The 26092-nt window shown below is 33.2% G+C and overlaps 3 protein-coding genes across 3 annotated transcripts in view; 1 reads left to right on the top strand and 2 right to left on the bottom strand.

The window, feature by feature from the left end:
* Nucleotides 1-472: 472 nt before the first annotated feature.
* LOC146530502 (vesicle transport protein GOT1B) lies at nt 473-3708 on the bottom strand. Its single transcript, XM_085200442.1, has 6 exons — nt 3544-3708; nt 2914-3005; nt 1923-2101; nt 1375-1456; nt 1054-1092; nt 473-557 (listed from the first exon to the last, which is right to left on the bottom strand). The coding sequence occupies exons 1-6, from the start codon at nt 3566-3568 to the stop codon at nt 546-548; spliced, it is 429 nt and encodes a 142-aa protein (XP_085056568.1). The 5' UTR covers nt 3569-3708; the 3' UTR covers nt 473-545.
* Nucleotides 3709-3944: 236 nt separating this feature from the next.
* LOC146530501 (interleukin enhancer-binding factor 2 homolog) lies at nt 3945-8951 on the top strand. The gene is made up of 9 exons (XM_085200441.1): nt 3945-4361; nt 4646-4774; nt 5225-5356; nt 6076-6231; nt 6468-6560; nt 6932-7074; nt 7551-7691; nt 8039-8208; nt 8850-8951. The coding sequence occupies exons 1-9, from the start codon at nt 4188-4190 to the stop codon at nt 8882-8884; spliced, it is 1173 nt and encodes a 390-aa protein (XP_085056567.1). The 5' UTR covers nt 3945-4187; the 3' UTR covers nt 8885-8951.
* Nucleotides 8952-9879: 928 nt separating this feature from the next.
* Nucleotides 9880-26092, bottom strand: part of Tnks (tankyrase) — a 42561-nt gene continuing 26348 nt past the window's right edge. Inside the window, exons 13-24 of the mRNA XM_085199876.1 lie at nt 21637-21802; nt 19391-19536; nt 18879-18952; nt 18124-18356; nt 16096-16317; nt 15697-15809; nt 14877-15049; nt 14284-14447; nt 11886-12048; nt 11465-11591; nt 10903-11059; nt 9880-10473 (exon numbers count right to left, since the gene is read on the bottom strand). Of these exons, the coding sequence (XP_085056002.1) occupies nt 10408-10473; nt 10903-11059; nt 11465-11591; nt 11886-12048; nt 14284-14447; nt 14877-15049; nt 15697-15809; nt 16096-16317; nt 18124-18356; nt 18879-18952; nt 19391-19536; nt 21637-21802 (1804 nt within the window). The 3' untranslated portion in view covers nt 9880-10407. The remainder of the gene's footprint in view (nt 10474-10902; nt 11060-11464; nt 11592-11885; nt 12049-14283; nt 14448-14876; nt 15050-15696; nt 15810-16095; nt 16318-18123; nt 18357-18878; nt 18953-19390; nt 19537-21636; nt 21803-26092) is intronic.

The following is a 26092-nucleotide window of genomic DNA, read 5'->3' as shown; positions in this document are numbered from 1 at the left end:
AAATTTACACACTTTCCACATTCTTACTTATCTATAAAAGAATTAGAAAAAATTCTAAAGAGAATTTAAAAAAATGTTAATTACTATTCCTTATATTATCTAACATATCACGTCAACGTCAACGTCACGTAATTATATTATTTTTCTTTTTAGCTTCACGATGTTCCCCGCATATAGCAGGTTAGGTAGACGGTAGCTTAGACACTTCCTTTACCACTCACCCCCATTTTTCGAAACATTGCGTTAAGTGTCGGAACTCAATGAATAATTTAATTCGGTGGGTATCAAATCTACCAACGTCGCATTTACAAACGCTGTGGCCTCAAATTCTCAACTTATTTTCTTTTTAGTATCATAATGCTCCAGTGCAGTGCCGCAGTGGGGAACGGAAGTGTCTTAATGACAACGCTCATTAAGATTTCCATTTCATTTTTTTATATTATAGACAACAATAAATAAATTAAAACAAATATTTAAATTCGTATAATAATATAATAACGCATTTGGAATGTCAATGGCGACAGCTGTAGCGCAGGAATGATTTGTTATGACGCCTCCTGCAGAAAAATTTTGTGATAAACATAAAAAAATAAGTACAATTAAAAAAATTGATAATGAAAGAAAAAAACAGAAAATTATGATTCGTTTTATTTTTTTAATCTTATATCTAGCTAATATAATAATGATCATCGTATAATTAATTAAACTGGCTGAATGACTTTTTATCATTAACTACCATATTTTTTTTATAATTTGCAAATGTCATTTACATGACATTGTTAACTTTTGGATAATCTCTTTTATCTCTTTAACCTTTAATTACTCCCATAAAAATATATTAGTAAAAATAAAAAAAAGAATGAACATTTGGCCATTGAATTAAAATATGTTTATTGAAATTTTATAATTAAATAATAACAAAATAATACTTAAAACTAGCCAAGTCCATTTACACATAACGGAATATGAGAATCACACTTGCACAGACAATAAAAATACACTTTTAAAAAGTTTTATAGTAATTGTTTTTTTGGTATGGCAACATTATCATACCATGTTCCGACCATTGTCACCGGCTATCCTGTCCACAATCTGAAAAAAAAAATTATATTAAAATTTAATGTAAATGAAATATTTAATATTTTTATTTTCTCACTCTGGTAGCGAGCCTCCTAAATTCAGCGAATAGTCAGAATTGAAAATGTCTTAATGGAAATAGAGTGTCTTAACACTAGGTTCCCAAATTCCCTCTGCCTAACCTGCTATGATATGCCATATGCGGGATACGTCGCGAAGCTAAAAAACAACAAAAATATACATGTTCCTTTTTTAACAGAAGAAGTGACTTTTAGTAATAAAAAATCATGTACCCACCCCCCGAATAATGGGAAAGTTTAAAATTGATCCCAAAACAGGTATCATCCTGAGGAAATTGATAGCAGCCGGCAAGAATCCCCTGGAAATAAAAAAAATAAATATAGTTTTATACTTTGAATTTGAATTTATGATCGAGTCCGAATTCTGCTTAGTTATTCGATTGATATTTCAAAGCAGAATTTGAAGCTGCACCTCATGGAAATCAAGTTACGTCGAAATTCTTAAGCGCGCAACCTTCGCAACTTACTTATGTTGTCAGCATTCCGGTTCATATAAATTTCTGCTACCCAAAGTTTATTTGTTTATTACTCTCTCTTATTTAGTATCTTGCTTAAAATTACCATTTATCAAGTGAAAATACTAATATACAAATATTGGCTTCAAAACGAGGCCAGTTGTGGCACAGAGGCAAAAGCGAGCAACTAATTCGGCGGGCAGTGTCTTAATCAGTGTCTTAACACTAGGTTGCCAAGTTCTTCAAGCTAAAAAAATGTAATAACTTCAAATAAAGATACATCTTTCAAAAATAAATAAATAAATATTACCTAAACAATAATAAAAATCCATATATCTCAGCCACCATGCCTACCATAGGCCATCCCAATAAAACTATAGTAATTCCTCCAAAGAAAGATACAGATGCCTTCACTTTGTGCCGTTGGAAGAAAAAGAAGAATGTTCTTTGTAGCCCTATGACACAGGCAAGACCGCTTATAAACAGAATCTGAAATTATAGAAAATATGATTATAATAAAGAAAAAAATTGGAAAAATAACCAGCTTCATGCTATTTCCCTTCAGCAGAACAACAGTAACAAGACACTCCGTGGGAAACAACAGTGACAACTGTGGCAAATGAAAATAATTTTATTTAATTATTTTTCTGGGCAATACACAGCACATTAAATATGAACTTTCAAACACACAATTATTTTACCCAATCGTATCAAATTTCTATAAATTAATTATACATAAATCTAAAGAACAACAATTTATGTAAATATAAAAAAAAAACAAAAAGAAGAAATCTATAATATACAAAGAGAAACCATCCCATAACCATTGCATTTACAGTAACACTTTCGTGCCCCTGCACCCAGAGAACACTAAAAAAATATGATATTTTTACCAAACAATATGTGTGCATGTATAAAACAAAATATTTTTTTAAAATATTATAATATGCAAAAAAACAAACATAGTACATATTGTGTATTCTTTATCTATCTATTTAGAAACAGCAGACATTTCTGCATCTTTTGAGTTGGAGTTGTTTTGAGACACTTTTTTGGAACTTGAACCATACAGTTACTTCACCCTAATTTTGATGAAAATACTTGTATAATTAATATAAAACAATGCAGAAAAAATCAATGTATATATAATATAAATTTAGTCTGCGTCAGCCTAATAGTTTTCTCTAAATATATTTTTTTTTTAAAACTTAAACTTTAAAAGACTCTGGTGTAAAGTTAAAAAAATGGTGATTAGGCCAAATAGCCTTTTAACTATTGATATTATTTTTAAAATACATTACATTTCCTATAGCAAGAAGGCCTTTATCAAACAATAGCAGCACTCCCAGAAATAGGAACATCATGCCAAAACCAGCCAAGCCCACACCAATCTCTGCAAAATTATAATTTTCAAATAATTAAAAAAAATCTTCAAATTACATAAAAACTAATAATGAAATTTAATTACTACTTAATAGTTTCATTGTATATCGCTCTAAATTGTATATATTAAAATAAATGATTTCAAGTTTTTTTAGTTCTGTTTTACATACATGTTAATTATTTTTAAGGAAATATTAGTACTATAATTATCAGTAAATTTGGTATTACCATTTAATATCAAACTATCTTCCTCAAAATTAACATAATGTATATTAAAATATCCTATAAATTACTGATTATCATTCATTATGTTTTTAATATGTTAGTTCATAAGCAGTGTATGACATATGCAATTTGTTATTAGTTTAATAATCAAAAAATTCTAACTCCAACGATGAAGCCTTTATATAACTTTTACTTTTATGAAACTTATTTTAACGATAATTAATATAACTATAACAAGCACATTTAATTGATTATTAGACATTTTATCTTTAATCGACATTGTTAACGCTTGAAATATCGTTGTTTTATTAAAATTTACTCACTCTGCGTGTCCGTTATTTCAATCATATCGAAACCCTTTTATATTACTTATTATAATGAAAGTATTTACTTAATATTCAGTTATATACATTTGTAAATACTAAATTAAACAATATTATAACCTCCTACACCACGTCATTTTTGCTATCGAATTAGCTAACTGTCAGTCTGGTACAAAACGTCAATAACGTCTACCGGGAGTTCCATTTTTACAATTTTCATAAATATTTTATTATTTTTTTTAATTTTGTATTCTTTTATATATTATTTTATAACATACTACAAACTATACATCTTTCAAATTATATATTTTTTAGAGTATTATGTTTCTGTACATTAAAATATTTATGTAATGATGTTTATACTAACGATTTTTAGCCTGTGCATAATGTTTGACATACTTGACAAATCCTAACCTAGTTGCAATTGCACTTGATAAAATCGATAAATTCGGCGTCCATTTTGCATTTTTACGTCAATAAACACCAATTTTAATAAAAACTGAGCTTGAAAAATATTAAAAAGTGACTTCAATATACATCTACATCTATCCATAAATCAAAATCTATTTATCTGAGAATTCAATACAATCTGAAAATTCAATACCAATAGTAAGAATATAGCTTTTACAACGAGTTCGCAAAATATGGTTCGCGGTACCGGTCGCGGTGGACGCGGAATGCCTGGCCGCGGTGGAATGGGGCGCCCGCCCTTCAACAGACCTAGAGTGTTAATGTTGAGGCCGCCATTTGATTTAATTCTTGCTGAACCGGCATTTCCACGATGCAAGCCCGCCCCAGACGATTCAGCATTGACTCAGGTATATTTACATTGATTATGCTTTCTAACAATAAGTTCTATTTATCATTAACTCATTTTCTATGCTGAAGATGTTTTAAGTTATATTGTACACTTATTATTAATGTGGCAGGGTACATTTACATTAGTATAATTGACTAAAATACCCTAAAATATTTATAGAAAACAACTTGCTTCTTAAATATTCTCATTGCTATATCATAAAGAACATCCTACTTGAAGTTTAGCAGATAGTTTTATTAAAATCTAAACAATTAGTTAAGATCAATTATTCTTTTTTTTTAGGCTCTCCTCAAAAGACATGCAGAGCTGTGCCCTACTCCTACAGAACAGGCAGCAGTCCTAAGTCTTGTAACAAAATTACAAACTGTACTCGATAATTTGGTGGTTGCACCAGGAGATTTTGCAGCTTGTGTAAGTTTATTTTATATCTATAATGGAGGTCTCACAAAGAATTTTTCATGGATTATTTTATTATTTTTTTGGGTTATTTTGGCACTTAGTTTTCTCTGAGTCTCAGAATCTGAATGTAGCCAGGTGGCTATGTTGAAAAAAGTTTTGAGTTGCTCTTGCAATATATAAAGTTTTTTTATGCTTTCACTGTATAACAAACTTAGCAGGATAGACAGAGGAAACCTGAGAAGAATCTAGTGTTAAGATACCCCTTTCCTATTAAGACACTTCCAACACCAACACTGCCATTTGATATTGCATTTTTAGTGTCTTTTTACCAGAGTAAACAAGAATCAAACTAATGACTGTCATGTACACAGTCTCAAGCTAAAGCTGCTGTGTCACCATGGCCTCGAATAAACACTGATTTTAACCATTGTTTTAACCAATATTGAATATTTCTATCTACAGCAATTAGAAGAAGTGCGTCAAGTGGGTTCATACAAAAAAGGCACAATGATGGCTGGCAAGAATGTGGCTGACATAGTTGTTATTATGAAGACTTTGCCCACTAAAGAGGCAGTTGAGGGATTAGCTAATAAAGTAAGTAAAAGAATAATTTTAACAAGAATGAAAGACAATAAATAGAGTATAGCATCAAATCCCCTATGTCAATCAAACAACTGCCTAACCGCACCCAAACTTGTGTGTTCTTTGCACATTCCAATAGAGGAAACTTAATTTTTGTCAGCTTCATGTTGTATCATGCACATAACATGGAATCCAGTTTTAAGACATTCCTTATTTTTCACCAAATTCTCAAGGCATTGCATGTTCAACGGCAGAACTCAACACTGCACTTTGTCTAGTCACATATTAAATATTTTGTTTCCTCAAGAGGGAATCAAACTCTCACCCTGTCAAGTTTACAGTTGTATTGTGCTCCAGCGCCACAATGGCCTCAAAACCTTTTTTATATATTTTTTTTCATGCTGCATATAGCAGGATATGTAGAGGAGAGATAATGTTAAAACACTCCATTCAATATTAGGACTCTTCCATTCCCCACTTTGAGTGGCGAAACTCCGGAATATGGTACCTAAAAGAAAAATAAATAGTAATATATATAAAATAGTAAATCTTAAGATTTCCTTTTATTACAAAACTAAAATTTTCTCAATAACTCATTCATTTTAGCTTAATAATGAACTTTCTGCCCAATTTTGATATATTGTGTTCTTAATTATGATTGATCTACATTTTTATGAGTGTACAGTCTGATAGTGTCATTATTATTATTTAATATAATGATTCATTTATAGGTAAACGAGGAATTGAACAAGCTAATGAGGGCCGAAGGTCTCGGCAACGTGACGAGCGCCTGTCATGAACGAGGTTTCACGGTAACAGCTACCTCCGCCGCTGTCAGGGTTCTGGTGACCACTCTCCACCAGAACCTGAGAAAATTGGAACCTGATGTAAGATTGCCTTGTTGTATCGTAGCAGGGTACATGAAAACCTAGAGTTAAGAGACTCCATTCCCATTAAGATACTTCTGTTTCTCATTTTTTGTCTCGAGGCCTTATGTGTTGTTTGTTTTGTTATCCTAAATGGATATCGAAACCACTTCTGCCACTGCGCCATGACGGCCTATTTGGCCTATTTACTAAATTGATATGTTAATTATACTTACATGTTACAATTGTATTATCAGGTGCACTTGGACTACAAAGTGATTAGCAGCCACCTCGCCGCCATCCGCCACAGTCGTTGGTTTGAGGAGAACGCCCACCACTCGTCTATCAAGGTAGGTTGAATTTTTATACTTCAATAAATAAAAAAATATTAAAAAAGAATATATTTCATAGGTATTTTTTTTATATATTAATAAAAATAATATGGTAGCTAAATTATCTATAAATATAATTATATTGTGGGGCCAGTCGTTACGCAGCGCAGCGGCAAAAGCGTGTAACTGTAAACGCAACAGATTGTGGATTCACCAACCATTATACAGTACTATTTTCACATAGCAGGTTAGGCGAATTTCCGTTCTCCACTTTCTGATTGAATTTTAAACATTTCTTGTTAACTGGCGGAGCTTAACGCTGTTCATTATCAAAACGTGAAATATGAAAATAAAAAATTATTTCATTCACATAATCTTTCAATCCACAGGTTCTTATACGCTTACTGCGTGACATGTGTTCGAGGCACGCTGGCTTGGAGCCCCTGAGCCCCTGGATGATAGACCTGTTGGCGCACCATTGTATAATGAACAACCCGGCGCGCCAGGCGTTGCCCATTAATGTTGCTTTCAGGTTATTTTTAATTTTATTTATCTAGTATTTTTTTCATTAAGGCCCAGTTTCACTGGTTACGAATAAAGTTTCAGGGAGTAATCTAATAATTAAAGCTATCTCACAGATAAAGGATGATATGTAAATGTAACTGTTTCTTATATTTTCAAGAATATTTTTTCTCATTAATGAACTAATAATAATAGTAGATAGCAATTCGTAAGGCACCAAGTTATTGTTACTTTTTAAATTACAAATAAGTATGAAAAATGATGTGCAAGCATCAAATGAGTATTTACTTGCTATTTGAGACCAAAAATTAACCAAAAGTTATAGCTTGTCTGGCAGATAAGGCGGTCCGAGACTTTATCTGAACTGTGGTGAAACTGGCACTTAGTAACTTATTAACTTAACTATTAACTTAACTTTAACTTATTATTTTTTAAGTAAATTCGCGATATTTTTTATACGATAATGACGTTTTTTTCTTCACACAGACGAGCGCTGTCACTCCTGGCTGGAGGCCTGTTCCTGCCGGGCTGCGCGGGGCTGCCGGACCCATGCGAGGCGGCGCACGCCCGCGCGCACACCGCGCTCGATCTCTCTGCGCAGGACCACGCCGCCGCCACCGCGCAGACGTGAGTTACCGCCACATATTCCTCGACTAGCAGGGTGAGCAGAAGGAATCTAGATAGTCTGTTGGGGCACTTCGTTACCCATTTTTTTGCCAAATGGGGCATTGCGTATTGAGTGGCGGCGCTCAATCCTGTGTGTTGTTTAAGTAATAAGTTATTGTTACATTTTTAACATTTTTGAAGTGTTATACCACACTTAGTAATGAAAAATACTTATTAAGAAAACATATAAAAAAGACATAAAATTTGATCCAAAAACGTGAAAACGTATGGCTTAGTTGGTCAGAGCGCTTGGACAGATTCTAAAGAGGCGCGAGTTCTTAATAAGTAGCTTATTGTTAAATAATCAGTTTACTTCGCGTGGCGGCCCGAGGCGGTCACCGGTACGTGCTGGGGCTGCAAGCGTTCGAGGGCGGTAAGGACATCTCGACGGAGATCACGGTGTGGGACGGCGTGGTGGTGTCGCCGCTCGCGCCCGCCTACAGCGACACGCCTGAACCCATGGACACTGACGATAAGGGTGAGTATTGTGGGTATTCTATTAGGATTGCCTAATGGTGAGTGATCACCGCCACCCACGATCCCACGAAGCATTATGCCTCTTGAGACTGGAGAGTGGTCTTTGTTTATTGATCCGAGATATTAATAATCACAAGTTTTGTTTTCTTTTTTACACTTTTTAGAAACTTAGAAATTATCTTTAGCAGTACTTGGGCAGATACAACACACAGATTCAAAGCCTGCCTGCTTTGTATTAAAATTTTGTGTCCAATTCAAACATAGTTAAATCAAATTGGTTTTTCATGTTTTTTTGGGGCCTAAGATTAAATAAAACATTCGGTTTCTATCAAGACTTCCGTTCTCCACTTTCCGCCAAATTCTTGAACCCATTACTTGTTGACTGACTGAACTCAACGCTACGTTATACCACGTTACAAGATATAGAAGACCGAGCGAGAAAGTGAAACTAAGAAATATTCGATCGATTCCCACTAAGGGGAATGAATCTCCTGAGTGGAAATTGAACCCAATAACCGTAGCGTTTACAGTGACTCGCTTGTGCCACTGCGACACAACCGCACAAATACTAATGATTAATGATATCTATTAATGAGTATTTTTATGCGTTTTCTCGTTTTTCACTTTTATTTCTGTTTTCAGACGAAGAGGGAGTCCCAGACGGCGTCGCTGCTTAGGTTTTTTATGTACGAGTACTCGTATTATGTATTGTAAGGATTTTATAATAAATATATTTAGTAATAATCTGGTCTATTTTTGATTGATTTGAACACCTTAAGTAATACTTTCTTAAATTAAAATAAATAGAAGTAAAAATGAGGCCTATATCGGACATAAAAGCAATGAGCAGCTCTCTTAAAAGGTAAAGCGCAGCATTTAGTTCTGCCACACGGGAAACCGTTTTTTCAATAAAAATATGATTTTTACTGTTATTTAATTTTATAAAAATAGACAATGCCAAATAAATAGAAACTATAAACATCAAGTATCATTAATAGACTTATTAGAATATTTATATACAAAATAATTTTTTTTAACGCCAAACAAAAAACATGAATTCATCTCATGATTACATTACTCATAACAAAATTACTTCTACTTTGCATTTTATATTTCTTATTTTTGGACAATATGTCATTTCCTGGATAAAGTTCAGATACTTTGGTTCTCACTGAGAACTTGCTAAGTTTCGCTTCCAGATCTTCCCGGCATACTTCCAGAACCCTCGAAGGACTGCAAGATATAGAAGACATTGTTATTTTGTCATTTCTTCCGTTTATTTTGGTATACATGTTGCCATAATAGTCAATATGTTGAATTATATTTAAAAGTCCACATTTGTTGTAACGATTTGAGTTTTTCTCAATATCTGTTAATGTGAGTGTGCCAATTTCGCAAGTTCTTTTTGCCATCGTTTTTTTTTCAGTTAATTCAGTTTTTCATACTAAAATTTTGATACACACAATAAATTTAAATTTGCAATAGTGACTATTTTATATTTGAATTTGACAATTCATTGATTTCTTAAAAAAAACCCAAAGGATTGATTTTAACAGCCTCATGTAATAATAAGTTTTATTTCATTAGAAAATATATTCATAGTCAATCCCTTTTGATAAAAACTTCATTTTATTATTTCGAAGGCATGAATAATAATAAATAAAAAAACAAATTCTTTTAACATTTTTTTATTTAATAATAATAATTTATCCTAATTTCAATATGACTAAATTATAAAAATTGGCTTTTTATGCGGAGAAACAGAACACGTCTGGCTCTTTACAGTAGGTATATTACAATATATATAAAAAACTCTTTTTTACAAATACACATAATACATAAAATATATAAAATTATGAAAATAATAAAAACAGGTATACTTTAAATTCGATTAAATCATAATCATACATTATTAGTGACATACTTCACGCTGTTCTCCGCCTTCCCTGCTACATGCAGGAAAAAACGTGAAGTATACAATTTATTAATTGTACATACATAGGAATACAGGCAGTATCAGACCAAAAACAACCCCAAATTACTGAAATTTTAAGTTTAGTGAAAAAAAATTACATCACAATTTTAAATACAATTATATTTATATACATGTTTAAAATGTATTTTAGTTTAATAATTTATTTATTTAGTTTTAAAAAAATACCTAATAAAGCCAGACGAGCTATTTTCTAATACTGAGCGTTCATACTGTGCCTGCGCCGGTCTCCTCGCACACTATCTGATAAGTGATCAAATATTCCGGATAGGCCTGGAAGGAAAAAAATAAAATAAATTAGGAAAAGTTCAGAACTTACAGAAGTAAATTTTGGTTGTTTTTACATCAAATTGTTTTTATACAACTAAAATACTTCAAATTAAATAATAAAACAAATTGCATCCATTTTTTATTGAGTATAAATATAATATTTTCAAAAGTATTTTATTTTTCCATCAATAACAATGTATGTAACAAAAGGCCGTCGTAGCGCAATGGCACAGCGTCTGACTGTTAACACAACGGCAATGTTCGATTCTCAACCGATATTCAGGGAAGTGAATTATGTTTAATAATTGTGCGTTGTTTGACCTCCTGTTCCTGCTCCCTGTGCCGCGTGTGTCATTAAACTGCTCCTCCACCACAGGCCCCCGTTGGAGGGCGTGCCCGCCGCGCTGTGGTGTGTGTAGTTGTGTCACTCACCTGTTCCCCCCTGTAGACGACGTACTCGGGGTAGCACAGGCCCCCGTTGGAGGGCGTGCCGGCCACGCTATGGTGTCCGGGCGGCGCGTGCGCCATCTTCATAGCGCTGGCCAGTTGGAATCCGCGCCCGAGCGTTACGCGACATAGTAGCATTTGTCTGTTTATATAAATAATAATGCACTTGTTATATTTTCATATTATAAAACACTCTGTAAATAAGTTTGTCTGTTCGTACATTATATTTTAAATTTTGATCCCGCTGAGATATTTTTTAATAAATGTTGCGAGGAAACAATCTATACAACATGATGTACTTATTGGAGCTTCTATATAAATTTCAATAGTAGCGATTTAAGTTTTATGATAATACGGGTCTCTCTAACTCTAACTTGGCTAAGCTTAGCTTGGCTTTTATTTTTAAAAATCTTCTTTCAAATATTCATCATATTAACACAACATTTTACATTTTATAAAGAAAATTTTTATTTTTCTATATTTTAATACATTTACACCTTTTTAAACATAGAAATAATATTTTATATAGATATAGACTGAACCAAACCTGTGACAAACATAACAGCTCCTGTCCTTATGTGTGGGACATCCGGCTCCGCCACCAAACCCATAAACATACTGGTTAGACTTTGACGAATGTTCCGCAAAGTATATGCCCGCACCGAACATCCCACCTGGTGGAAGAAAATCCGATTAAAAATAGTTTTTTTTTTTTTAAATTTCATGATGTATTTCATACAGAAGAGTAGGCACAGGGAATCTAGGTCCCCTTTTCCTACACTACTAAGAGAATAAAAAATTAGAACTTATATTTAGGTTCTTATTACATTATTATGTGTCGATAACTTTGGTCCATTGCCCAATGAACCCATAAATGCAAGGAATTTATAGCAATGTGCTGGTCACATTTGTCGCAGAAGCATCAGCAATAATTATGACGATGATGATATAATTAACGCAAATCCAACCAATATAAGCATGTCTCTCGTCAAATCCCTTCTGCACGATGGCGTTGATGAAGGGCGAGCCGTGGAACAGCATGCGCTCGTGCGGCGCGCCCGCCTCCGCCGCCACCTCGCGGCGCCGGTGCTGGTAGCGCTCCCACACGCGGCTGTTTATTATTTTTTGTATCTGGAGAGGAAAATATGACAAATACTTTTTTAAAAAACGTATAAAAATTTGACCGCCCAAGTGCTCTGACCACGTACGTTTGTCTGTACATGAAAGATTTGCATGGACATTTGACAATGATGGACGCCAATCTCAGAAACAAGAGTCTTACTCGCCATACCCTATTTCTCGCCGTTTTCTGTAGGCATTGCGTATTGAGTGGCGGAACTCAACGACACGCTGTTTGCCTCGACACATGAGCGATGAAATGCAAATGTGAAATATTTCATTTCCTCGAGTGGGAATTGAACCCACAATCTATCTGTGTATTTATATCTATCACATCTATTTATGCTCCTGCGCCGCGACTGGCCTCGTCGTTTTAAATACAATTTTCACCATTACATTTCGGTTTTAGCATTTATTGTATCAATATAAAGGTAATATCAATTTACTTTCTCACGCACACGCAGATTATAGCTAATACTAGTGGACCCGGACGCGGCTACGCCTGCTTCAACTATAAGAATATTTATTAAATATATTCATGAAATTATTTTCAATTTTCAATAGAATTAGTAAGAAAATATAAGCTTTAATAATCAAAAAGAATAATAAATAGAGACATATTATTAGAAAAAATTATCTGAGTTATTGAAATGAACCAACAAAAGGATTAAAAGTGACTAAAGGTATTCTTAGTATTAGAAAAAGTACATAAAGTTTTCCGTGCGTGCGTACATAGATATCGACTCTACGAAATAACTAAACATTTCTCTATTAAGTAGGATAATTTTAGCGGGCAATATCAAATAAAATAAGAAGAGAACCAAAGTGTAGCTTAAATTAATTATAAACAGCAAATGATTAGATAAACATTTACAATAGTTCGAAAATGGGTTCGGTTCGGTTCTTTATTTATGGCGCTTCGAGCGTGCCAGTTGAGCACTATTCACTTCGCCAATGTCACGTTGTATGGAGAACACACAAAGGAGGTTGTACGGTAAAAAAGAGTAGTTCGAAAATGTATGAAAATTTATAAAACCGTCAATGTCATCTGCCTGTTCGCGTCGGTCATACTATGGCGCCCGTAAGCTAGATCATTTGGAATCAGTGACATCTCCTTAATTATTTATTACAATGCTATACAGTAAACTATAATTTCAATCTAGATAAAATGTTAAGAGTGAATAGAATGAAAAATGTTAAGAGTTAAAATAAAAGTTCATAAGGATGAATATCAAAATGTCGCGGTAACGGCGTTGCGTAGCGACGCGACGGTTGTTATTAACATGGCAGAATAAATTGCATGTCAAATTAGAAAGTACTTTAAAATATATTAGTTTATATGTGTAATGTAATGTTATATAGCCTATAGCACTTCTGAAGAATGCAGCTTTCATACAAAACAAAAACAATGTAAATCGGACCAGTAGATCCAGAGATCTTAGCGTTCAAACAAACAAACAAACAAACTCTTCCGCTTTATTATATTACTAGCGGACCCGGACGCGGCTACGCCTGCTTGAAATATAAGAATATAATTTCTATAGAAATATAATTTCAATCTAGATGAAATGCTAAAAGTGACTATTATATTTATTCTCATAAGGATGAATATCAAAATGACGCGGCAACGAACGCGGTCGCGTAGCGACGACGGTTGTTATTAACATGGCAGAATAAATTGCATGTCAAATTAGAAAGTATTTTAATTTATTAGTATATGTGTGTAATATAATGTTATATAGCCTATAGCACTTCTGAAGAATGCAGCTTTCATACAAAACAAAAACAAAGTAAATCGATCCAGTAGATCCAGAGATCTTAGCGTTCAAACAAACAAACAAACAAACAAACAAACAAACTCTTCCGCTTTATTATATTAGTATAGATTACATTATGTATACAGTACGGTGTACATATTCGGAGGAGTCGTGGCCGCTCTGAACTTTCGCGCAATGTTCACTCGAGTAGAAAATAATAAAAAGTTAACGTAAACAGTTAACTACAGGGCGGCCACGACTCATCTACCGTACTGTACTATTTTTTCTCTATTTCATATTTACCTTATAAAATTAAATCTCGAGCTACCAAGCAAGTTTCAAAAATCTACTCCATTTTAATATTTTTAAAGTGTAATTTCACACTAAGGACAAACACTTATTTTGAAAACGTACAAAAATTAGAACGTAGCTATATTTTAGCCCGCCTTTTAGTAACCGCAACCATTGTAACCTGTATATACCAACTTACCCTAACAACATGATATCTGGTGAAGTTTCCTCCCGCGCGGTCTCTGTGCGCGCGCACCGACGCTTGCATCTCTCTCTCTAAGAGGCCGAACTCTCCACATTCCCCCTCCCCACACTCGCCCTGCCTGCCCGGCACGTCCACTAGTGTTGTGCCACCATACCATTCTATAGGGGAATTTATATTTTTTTATAAACATTAAAATAAACTTTAACTTAAACTTAAAACTCAAAAGAAATACTTAAATAAAAAAAATGACAATTATTATTATTATTATATAATAAGTTCTTTGATTTTCACGATTATTACCCATTTTAAATGAAATTTAGTTTTAACGGGTAGTCTACCCGCGACCACGGACTACTGCAAAGTGTTCGAAAAGTCGGGTTACCGAAAATGTATAATCCTAAGTATACGCGAATAAATATAATCCGGTTAAAATAGTTTCATTTAAAATATCAATATATCATTTTCTTTTTTGCCTAACGACAGACATACCATTTCAATTTCAACTTCCACACTCGCTCTATGTTGTCTGTCAGTCAATAACAAAAATAAAAGAGTTTTATATATACATATACATAAAATAAACACACCTGATTGTGTCTGATGAACGTTAACATGCAACCTGGCAGCCTTCAGTAACCTGTGCCGGTGTCCGTACGCGGCGACACCGACAGCCCTCAGGTCCTCGTGCGACATCTCTGACAGAATGTCTATTGAGATCTGTTCGCGCTCTAACACTGTGTTTAGTTGCTCTAGACCGATGCTGGAATGGATAGATTACTCTAAGTTAGAGTTTGCAGGGTGATCATTCTTAGCTTCACGCTATATCCCGCATAACAGGGTGTTAAGATACCCCGTTCTAAAATTTTTTGCCAAAATTCGAGATGATAGGTTGAATGGTTAAAATCCTCGCCAGGCATCTTTGTGGTACAAGAGCGAGGATTTTAAAATAATTCATTTCCCCGATCGGCATCGACACAGAAAAACATACATTATCAAATTTAATTTTATTATCGAATCGACTAATACTAATGTGGGCAAAATTCGAATTATTCGATTGTTTACTGAATAAACAAAAAGTTATGGACCCCAACAGATAGACGTTTGCTAGACCAAAACTTTTTCTCGGACGATAATCATTTATCATTCTACTCACCAGATACAAAAAATTCTCACCGATGTTAAAGACCAATATCGACGCATTGAGTGTTTTTTAAAATATGGGTTGATAAGTTTTTGCCACCCAACAATCCACATTTTTGGCAAAATTTCACTACATCAGGACAAAATTTTATAATATATTTATAAATCGAAGTAAAAAATCTGTCCTTTTTGTAGCTTCAAAAATCGGTCGCTTTAGGGTATGACTACTAAAAAACTTGCTACTTTATGCCAATTTATAAAACATACCTAGCTAGAAACGTATGAAGAGACTCCGAAGTAGAGAGAGCCGAAGCAGGTCTCCCAGCTGCGTCCTCGAGACTGCCTCTGGAACCTTCTGCCCAGTAATTGCTGGGCATTACCTAAAAAAAATTTCTATAGTTTTTATTTAGGTAAAGAGAATTAATTACTATTTATTTATTCTGTTATCTGCTGTGTTGTCACGGGGGCCAGGGAGAGAGAACAGAAGCTATACTAAAAGGAAGGGGGCAAGAAGAAAGTACTCTTTAGTATGTGGGAGGGTTTGTTGTATAAGTGTCTATACACACGTATAAGGGTAGGACTCGAAAAAATGTGTAAATACTGTTTTGATGGGGCATAAGAAGTTATAGTGTAAGTATATATCGAGCTAATAAAAAATATACTTACAGGCAAAGGCAGGGCCGCAGTCTCCCCACTGGGCAATAGTACTGGCGCGGGAGGCGCACAGGGTGGTGGAAGGGGTGCGGGGGCAGCTGGCAAGGGCGCGGGGCACTCCTCACCCCCCGTCATGGCGTCCTGGAGAAGGGAACGTACATCGTCAGCGCCGGCAAGCTCCAGAGCCGTCTGACCTTCTTGGTTTTTTAGGAACGGGTCAGCGCCGTGGGCTAGCTGTGGATTTTTTTTGTTATTAGAAACTATAATTGTGGAAATGGTTTTTGTAGAGGCGATAGTTTTAGCTACAACACTACTAAAACACTACATAACTTATGTATAACACTACATAACTTATGTAGTGTTTTATGGTTTAAAATATTTTTTCTGTGTAATAGTGTGGGGTTGGGCTACGCTATTTTTTTAAAGGGAAAATGGAAAAGCCCGTATGAAACGCACAAATAAGTGAACATTACAATACTATAATCTACAACTAGGGTAAAACCGGGATAGATGCCGCAGTGGGATAGATGCCCCATTTTCAACATACCTAACTTCCCGAACTCGCGACAAAAAAATAATTGTACAAGCAGGAGCCACAGTCTTCCCGCACCAAAGTTATTCACGGACATTCGTGCAATGAGGACGCGTTTAGCACATTTTAGTAAATATCTCCGCGGCGAAATTCGCGAACGTGTCAAAGATTTAAAGGTTAATATTTTGCGTTGTATAACTTTATAATTTGTAATCAATTACGCTATATTTTTTATTACGTCGATGTACTGGTTCATTAAGACTGTATCTAGGTGCTTTTAGATTCTATTTTGTTTATAATTTACTAAAAAAATTCCTTGGCATCTATCCCTATCACAAAGGATAGTTGCCCTGATTTTTCCAGGTATAGGTGCCCTTAGGGGCATCTATACCTTTATACTTAGTATATGGAGTTAGGTATATATTTTTAAAATATTTTTTAAAGTATTTATTAAATTAGCATTTTTAAACACAAGAAAGATATGGCTAAGAGAAAGCAAAAACAATTGAAAACTAAGTTAGACTGTTTAGAATGTTTAGAATGTTTCGAAAACTATAAAAATACGAAGTCGCAATCCGACTGGATTCAATGTGTAATGTGTCAGACTGGCTACATGAAACCTGTACACTTTTCAGAAATTATTGCGCAAGATGTGGAAAAATAAAAACCCTATCTGGCTAAATTTGAATTAAATTGGAATAACGAATAATTATTATTTGAGATAATTAGAGAATTAGAATAGATGATTAGAATAGATAACTAAAAATTATATTTTGTTCTTTTTGATATAAAAATGTATAATTGTGCAATGTGGATGTTAGTATTTATGATATTATAATATTTTAATTTATAATAAAAATATGATAATGGATGTTGAAACTTAAGAATTTATATTTTAGTTACACAAATGTTTTAAAATTTTAATAATGGTTACCTATTTTTGTTATATTACAATTTAATAGCAATTATAAGATTTTAAAAAACACTATATACTTTTCATTATTATGATTATGTTTGTTGGAAACAAAATTGCTGTTTTAAAATTAGAATTATTTAACAATTGGTTTGGTTTTTTCATTTAATCGGTATAAAGTGCACCTACTTTACTCTGCAGGCATCTATCCTCCCCAGCATTTTCATAGTGGGGCAACTATCCATATAGGTAGGCATCTATCCTCAAAATTAGTGTTTCACGAAAAGCTATTTTTTGCTAAATCTATATTTGATTTGTTAAAATAAAATATAAGTAATTCATCACAAAGGATTGAGCTAGCTAAATAAATAAAAATTATTCCTATAAAAAATATATTTTATCTAATTAGGTGGGTATTTCAAAAAGTAGGGCATCTATCCCGGTTTTACCCTATACCTATATTAGCACAAATAGTGTATTAAATATATTTTTTCAATTTCGTTATGAAACCTAGTACTTCATAAGTTACTTTATTTAACCTAAGCCCTATTGTAAAGATGAACTACTCCTCTAGCTTGGTCTCCCCAATACTCACGAGTAAGGCACACAGCTGCGTCCTGGCCTTGTGTGCGGCCTCGTGCAGCGGGGTGAACCCCCACCTGTCGGCCGCGTTGGGGGGAGTCCCCGCTCTCAGAAGTAGCGCCGCCAGCTCCACGTGGCCGTAAGAGGCAGCGTTGTGGAGGGGGACGAGCCCTCCTTTGTCCCTGGCTGATACTGCCGCTCCTGCTTCTAGTAACGCCTCGGCTACTTCTAAGTTGTTGTAGCCAGCTGAATAAAAAGAAGATATTCTTTTTCAGTTTGTATCCCGCATATTGTATCCCGTATAAAGCAGAATAGACAGAAATAACCTAGTATTACAGCACTTCATTAATTTCCAAAGACTGCATGTTGGAAAATAATTGAATGAATGAGACAATGGTATTTTGGGCTTTAAAACGCGGTGGTTAAGGGTCAGATTGTGAGGGTTGTGTCCGATCTCCGCTCGGCATCAAGAAAATATTACTTTAATTTTCATCAGAAACATGTGAATTTAAAGTTTAATAGTACAAATTTAAGATATAAATTGCAAATTTGATGTGTAAAAGACTAAATTTAAAATTGATGAAATTGAATTTCATGTGCAAATTAATTAATTTGGAATTTAAAACCATAACTTCAACATACATACATAGCTACTACATTCTACTACCGTACAGCTTCGCTTATTTAGGAATTTTGAAGCAAGTTACCTTCAAAACACAATTCAATTGTTACAATAAGGTTGTAAAAGTAAAGAATAAATAAACATACCAGCAAGATGTAAAGGCGTGGAGTTCCTTCCGTGAGCGTCTCTGCAGTTCACATTTTGCGGGGTGATGAGTTTTCTGAAATAAGAATTTCATGTTATCATAGACGAGTAATGATATTTAATATAAAAATCGTTGTTTCTTCTGCCAAAACTACTATTGGTGAAAAAAAAATAAAATCATAATGAAGAAAGATAGCGTCAAAGACGTTTTAATAATACTACTCCGGCAATATTGAAGAATAGTGACGTAACAAATTATTAGTTACATTATTTATAAAAGGTAAGTTGAAATAATTTACTGATATATCATTCTACTATTGCGCGATCATTTGGACATACTGTGTAAAATAATTTTAATATACCCGTAATTACATCCTCGACTATCAATCAACCAAAATACCATCACGAACTTTTTTGAGACCTACTAAACAATTTCACCTATACTATCATTGACTTTTAACATAACATAGTATAAGAATCATATAAAAACTGAAATACTCAAACCAATACTCACTTAGCCCTCGCAAGATCTCCTCTTTTCGCAGCATCCAGCAGAGCTGCATCTCCTCTTAGAGCATCTGCGGTATCACTGTCACCAGCTCTCACCAATTGTAATGGGGTTAGGCCGTCACGATTACGTCTTGTGGGATCCGCGCCGTGCTGCCGACAACATATTATATACTACTCCGTTCATCACTTTATGACATTTAGGGTGGTAGGGTTCAATGCTGTATTTTATAATTATATAAGTATAAGAAAAATATAAAATATTTTTAAATATATAAATTCCCGTGAATAGGGATCGAATTTATAACTAAAAATCTGATTAATTGGTGGATTTAATTCAAATTATTTTTATCGATAATTTAGATGTAAAAGATAAAACTTCACATTAAAAAAAAAAGATTGTTATTCAGCTTGCTTATATAAATATCGCAACGCCAAGTTTAAATATCAAATTTATTTAGGCATCACATAATGTATCTAAATAAAAAAAGAATAGAGCATTGATTGTGCTCCATCTCTCCGTCAATTACATAAATTACGCAACACTCTCAACTCTCAACTCAACTCTTCATATTTTTGGTCTATCTCACAAATTTTAACGATTAGCCTCGAGTATGTTAGTGTTTTTTTTACATTATATTACCTACTATTTCGGAACACTATTTGTAAATTATTTATGTTTTCTATATCTTATTTATATTTAATTTTTTTTCAACACGTGTTTTTGGGGCTAGATGTTCCCTTTTTTTTGGGGCATGTTGTGACCTGTTGTTGTGACGAAAAACTTTTGCCAATTCATTTGTACCAATAATGGGATGTAAATATTGTAATTTTTCATACTAAAAAATATTGTAATTTAGTAACATGCGGACTTATGCTCGGAAATCAACTCGAGGTTATGTGTCATATGAGTTGATGCAAAAAGCAGCGGATGTAGTTTTCAAAGATTGCAGGAATAAGATAAAAACTGTTACCAAAGAATTACATATACATATTAAGTGCGAAAACCTAAAGGTATAAAATTTTTGTTTATTATTTTGGTTTAACAAAATCAAAATAAGTTTTATTTTATATAAAATTATCTTTTACTTTTTAGTTCCGTTGTTTTTCGGTTCGGTTTTTTTTTGTTCAAAATTAATTCTTTTTACGATTTTAAGTGATAAGTAACCTTAAAAGGATACTTCTTAAACGAGTGTTGGTTGTGGTGGTTGTGGTGGTGGCTGAAAATTTTAACAAAGTTTTCCCTTGTAACTATTCTAGTATAATTAATATTTACCAAAATAAAAAAAAAATCTCAATTTTGACCGGATGTTATAATCAGAACCTAACCAAACTTTCATCAAACTATCCTTGAAGTGTATCCTTTCAAATAAGAAAAGAATCATTAGAATCGGTTGGCGTGATATTGAGTTATTCGTCATTTTGTCGCACACGTACCAATACAAATTTAATACTTATGTGATTTTCTCATAGATACCATTGTCAAAAATAGACCAAATAAAAATTAGTTCCCACATGGGAAGCACTACCTTTCAAATAAAAAAAAAATATCAAAATCGGTTCACCTAATCAAAAGTTATGAAGTAACATACATAAAAAAAAGAAACAGTCGAATTGATAATCTCCTTTTCTTACAGAAGTCGGTTAAAAAAGATTTGCTTTTGCGCCTGGTATTTATTATGATACTGTTGATTATTCCTTAAATAAACAGGGTTTGTTCGATTATTTATTGTTTTTTATTTTGCAAATAATAGATTTAAAAATATGGTAACAATTTACCCCGGCCTGTTAACAACTTGCCCCAAGTCCGGGTAAGTTGTTACTTTCCGACTTCAATCATAAAAAAAATCATAATAAAAAAGTCTTACAAAGAATACCCCAAATTACTGTTTTAATTGCAAGTCTAGATATGTAAGTTGAAATTGATTATATTGTATAAATACTAAAATCAAGTATTCGTAGCAATATTTGAGGTTAAAAAAAAATCGAAACTTTTGGCCCCGCTCTCCCCTACATTTTCCATAGCACTCTCATCCATTTTTTTTCAGCTTGACGATGTATCCTGCACACAGCAGGGTAGGCAGATTGAACCTAGTGTTAAGACACTTCGTTTCCCACTTTCCACCGAATTCCGGAGACATTGTGTGTTGAGTGGCAGAACTTAACGCCGCTTTTTGCCTTGTTACCAGAAAGAAGAAATGAAATGAAAATATTTAATTTCCTTAAGTGGTCTAAAACCTCCGAACTCTTTACCTTCAACAGCAACCTGACTATATCCGCCTTGCCCTTAGCTGCCGCTTCGTGGAGAGGTGTAAAACGCCATAAGTCCGCTGCGTTTACACCTGCACCTGCTGATACTAACAGCTCTGTGACTTCAAAGTGGCCGTAGGAGCACGCGTTGTGGAGGGGGACGAGGCCTCTGTAACAAAATATTTAAATTAGGGCCTTAGTGCTAATACACCAGTATTAGGTGGTGTGAGGGGAACAGAATTTTCTAACATTAGGATCCCTCTGCCTATGTTACTATGTATAATATGAAGGATAAAGCTTGAATCAAATAAATAATAAATGGAGGCATTAGGCCATCTAAATGTAAATGTGTCGGTAGTTGATTCGAATCTCTCTAAGAAAAAAAAATTAAATCGCTTTATGGCAATGTTTATGGCAATAGTAATTTTATGCGGTAACGTTATAAGAAAATATTGATGAACAACAGCCTCGTTGGGCGAATTCGACTCGCACTTAACTGGTTTTTTTTTTTTATCTTTTGTATGAAAATACAAATTTAAATTTATAACACACATCTATTAGTTAAAAAGAAATTAACTTTTTTAATTAAATATTTGAGTACTGGAATGGGAAGCGAATCGCCAACCGTCGCTTTTATTGTCACACGCTTGAACCCCTGCACCCTCATCGTGGAGAATGAAGTGTCTCAACTCTAGATTTCCTCTGCCCGATCATCTTTTACATATAAATAATATATAATTTGTATTTCATAGAGGACATTAGTGGTGTAATTTAACGAATGATCATATCCACGATTTATTTCTATATAACCACTTGTTTTCCACTTTGCGTCACGCGATCAATTGTGTATGAAATATGAAAATACAAAAATTAAATGGGATTTTCCTTTAAAATAAAAAAAAACCTTTTTGTAACGAAAAAAGTGTTAATAAAAATTCAAATTAATATCGTATTTATATCATTATCCGTGTAATATTTTATAACTTATAAAACAAAAGAACAGAAAAAATATTAAGGTTCAGATAATTTTTGTATGATGCAAAAAATGACTGTTTTGTCTAAACAAGTTTTGTTATAATTTTGAAGCATATTTCGCCTATTATTATATTTAGAAAAGGTAAAGAAACTTGATGAGAACGTATGGCTTAGTAGTCAGAGCGCTGGGACGGTTTCCAAGAGTTCATGCCATCCTCCTGACTCCAGTTAATGTCACAACAACCTTAGCCTATTAGTTTTACTTAGCACCGACTTCAAAATTATAAAATCGTTTTTTTAATTATTTTGGTTTAACAAAATCAAAGTAAGTGTTATTTTATGTAAAACGTTACGTTGTCGGTTTTTTTAAAAGTATAATGCGTGTTATATATTTTATAAATGATAACATGTAATACATAATGATAACATGTTGAGCAAAATGTTAAGTTTTCATCAAAAAATAAATTCAAGAAATATATTGAATTAAATAAATTTATTAAAAAAACTAGTAAACTTCTTAAGTTAAAATTTCCGGCTAGGCAAATAAACGTATTAAATAATAGTAAATTAAAATTAATAAATAAACTTAAATCTTATAATAATAGATTGATTCAAAGCAGGTTTATGTATGACCGAGACACATTCCAGCTGCAAGATGAAATAAACAACCTAAATAGCTCCCTCAGAGCACTAAGTGAGAAATATGAATCCTCACAAAATCAAATTAAAGAACATATTTCAGCTGCAGGCGATTTGGTTGACCTTTGCAATTATAACATGGAAAGATTTGAATCACTAACAAATAAACATAGTTGTGGTTGTTCAGTTGTAGGGTCCACTGAATCAATTCCTTCGCAAAATATAAACAACTCTGAGGTTGTGAGTGACTCGGCCATGCATGATATACTCAATAAAAATAAGAAAAATAATTTCCATATTGTCAATTCCTCCCGCTCCTCATTAAGAAATATTTTTGTTATATCTGATAAATTAGGTCAAGGCTTTGGGTCCCTACTTAGTCACCATTTCTCAAATTCAGTATTTAATGCATGTTCGCCTGGAGCCAGTTACCAGTTTAATATTAAGAAAATTATGTCCATGAATCTAAATGAGCATAGTACTGTTGTACTATTACATGGTCATAGTTTGTCAGTGAGGAAACAAGATATTATAAAGAGTATAGAAAACTTGCTTGATTTACATAAATTTACATTTAGTAAAACTAAATGTAAATTTATTATATGCTCTTTTCCATATTCTTCTTCCCTCACAGAAAAACAAAATAAATACATATACAACCTGAACTTGACATTATATAATACGACAGAACGTCATAGGGACGCCAGACACTTTATTTAGATTTAAATAAATTTATTTTTAATAGCTGTAAGTTGACAGAAGATACGTTGTATCTACCTTTATATTTTAAGAAACAAATTGCTACTTTAGTAGCATATAATATACAAAACCCCGTTGTACATGGTATAACGAAGGAAATTAAATGTACTAATAATACTTCTATAAAGTATAATGATGTAAGTTCCAATTTAAACTAGACAATAAGACAACGCCTACGTCATTTAAATTTAACATTGTACATCAGAATATGCAAGGCCTAGGAGGCAAAGAACTGGAACTAGAATTATTTCTAAAATTATTTAATATACATATAATGTGTATAACTGAGCACTGGATCTCGAGATGTAACAATACAGTAAATATAGAAAACTATACATTGTCAAGTTCGTTCGTTAGAGAGAAGGCCATCCGCGGCGGTTCGCTTATATTAGTGAGAAATGATCTACGTTGTAAATCGCGACCAGATATAGTAGCTCTCTCCGACGAACGCTCCATTGAATTGTCCTGCGTTGAATTCAATAGACATATTATAGTATGCGTGTATCGACCCCCATCAGGTAGTTTTGAAGTATTTGAAGAAAAAATGGAGGATGTTTTGAATAATTTGAGTTCGAATAGTAAGTCTTTAATCGTATGCGGAGACTTTAATATAGATATACTACAGGTGACATCATTAAGCCTTCGTCTTTTAAGCTTATTTAAATCTTTTAATTTGTTTAATATTTTCTCTGAACAAACTCGTATAACGAATACTTCCGCTACTTGTATAGATAATGTTTTTTGTCATTGCGAGACTGTAGAAAAACAAATTAATACTAATCTTAGCTCGGATCATTGTGGTCAAATGTTTTCGGTAATAGATAAAACAGTCGCAGAACGTAAACAAATATCAATTAGACCAATTACTGAAAATAAAATTAATCTTTTGAATAATAAAGTGAGTGAAAAAATTGCAAACTTAGAAATAACCGGATTAAATCCGAATCAGCTATATTGTAAAGTTTTTAATTTACTCACTACAGAGTTTGATAACATTTTTAAAGTTAAACAGATATATTAAAACTCGAAGTTAACTTTTAGCGACTGGGCAACTGTTGGTATATACCGAAGCAGAAACAAACTATACGAATTATATAATATGAGGCAATGGAATCAAGATCCGGAGTTCTTGTTAAAAGTTAGAAATTTTTCAAAAATATTTAAAAAGGTATGTGTTCAGGCGAAGTCTATGTATATAAGAGCAAAAATTTTGAACTCTAATAATAAAATTAAAAGCTACATGGGATGCTATCACTACTGTAACTGGGAGATTTAGAGCTGTCAGTGAACCTATTAAATTAAAAGTTAATAATATAATCTTAAATTCAGATTTAGAAGTGGCAAATACTTTTCAATTTTTTTTTCTGATATATCTACTGAAGTAACACGTTCACTGCCATCGTCTCCTTCGGAAGCAGAATTAATACTAAAAACCCATGTAAATAGTTGTAGACAAAATTTTGTGTTTAAGAATGTGTCACCAGATGAAATTGTCAAAACTTTTAAAAGCCTTAATTTAAAGAAAACTGGTGACTTATGTCTGTTAAAGTTTTTAATTCAATTATACCTAATATTGCTCCTTACCTTGCTTTAATTTTTAACAATTGTGTAGAATCCGGTACTTTTCCTGATTTAATGAAATATAGCAAAATAGTGCCGCTTTACAAAAGTGGAGATAGATCTGAGCCTGGAAATTACAGACCGATTTCTGTTTTGCCATCCTTAAGTAAAATATTTGAAAAAATAATGTTCAACCAGAGTTACATAAGCATAAGGATACATTCCGATGACGCCGCACTTGCACCTCGCGGAATCGAACAATAGTGTTTTAGTATTTTGCTGATCTAACTGTTTTGAATTATATAAAATTTTAATAAAGATTCTCTGTCTTCAACTTGCTTTAAAACAGATAGGTTGTTTATAAAATTAAATAAATAATTTTTAAAAAGCCTTTTTCTCGCCTGAGTAATTTAACTCCAGCTCACAATTTTCTTAAATATTAACAATTGTTTCCATAGTGAGCAATATGGTTTCACCAAAGGTAGGTCCACTACGGATGCGGGTGCTGCACTCCTAAAGCACATTT

The sequence above is a fragment of the Heliconius melpomene genome, chromosome 17, assembly GCF_056956725.1.
Source record: "Heliconius melpomene rosina isolate 202511_hmr_F chromosome 17, ASM5695672v1, whole genome shotgun sequence".
In the NCBI taxonomy this organism is placed as follows: Eukaryota; Metazoa; Arthropoda; class Insecta; order Lepidoptera; family Nymphalidae; genus Heliconius; species Heliconius melpomene.
This window is presented reverse-complemented; position numbering and strand designations above follow the sequence as displayed.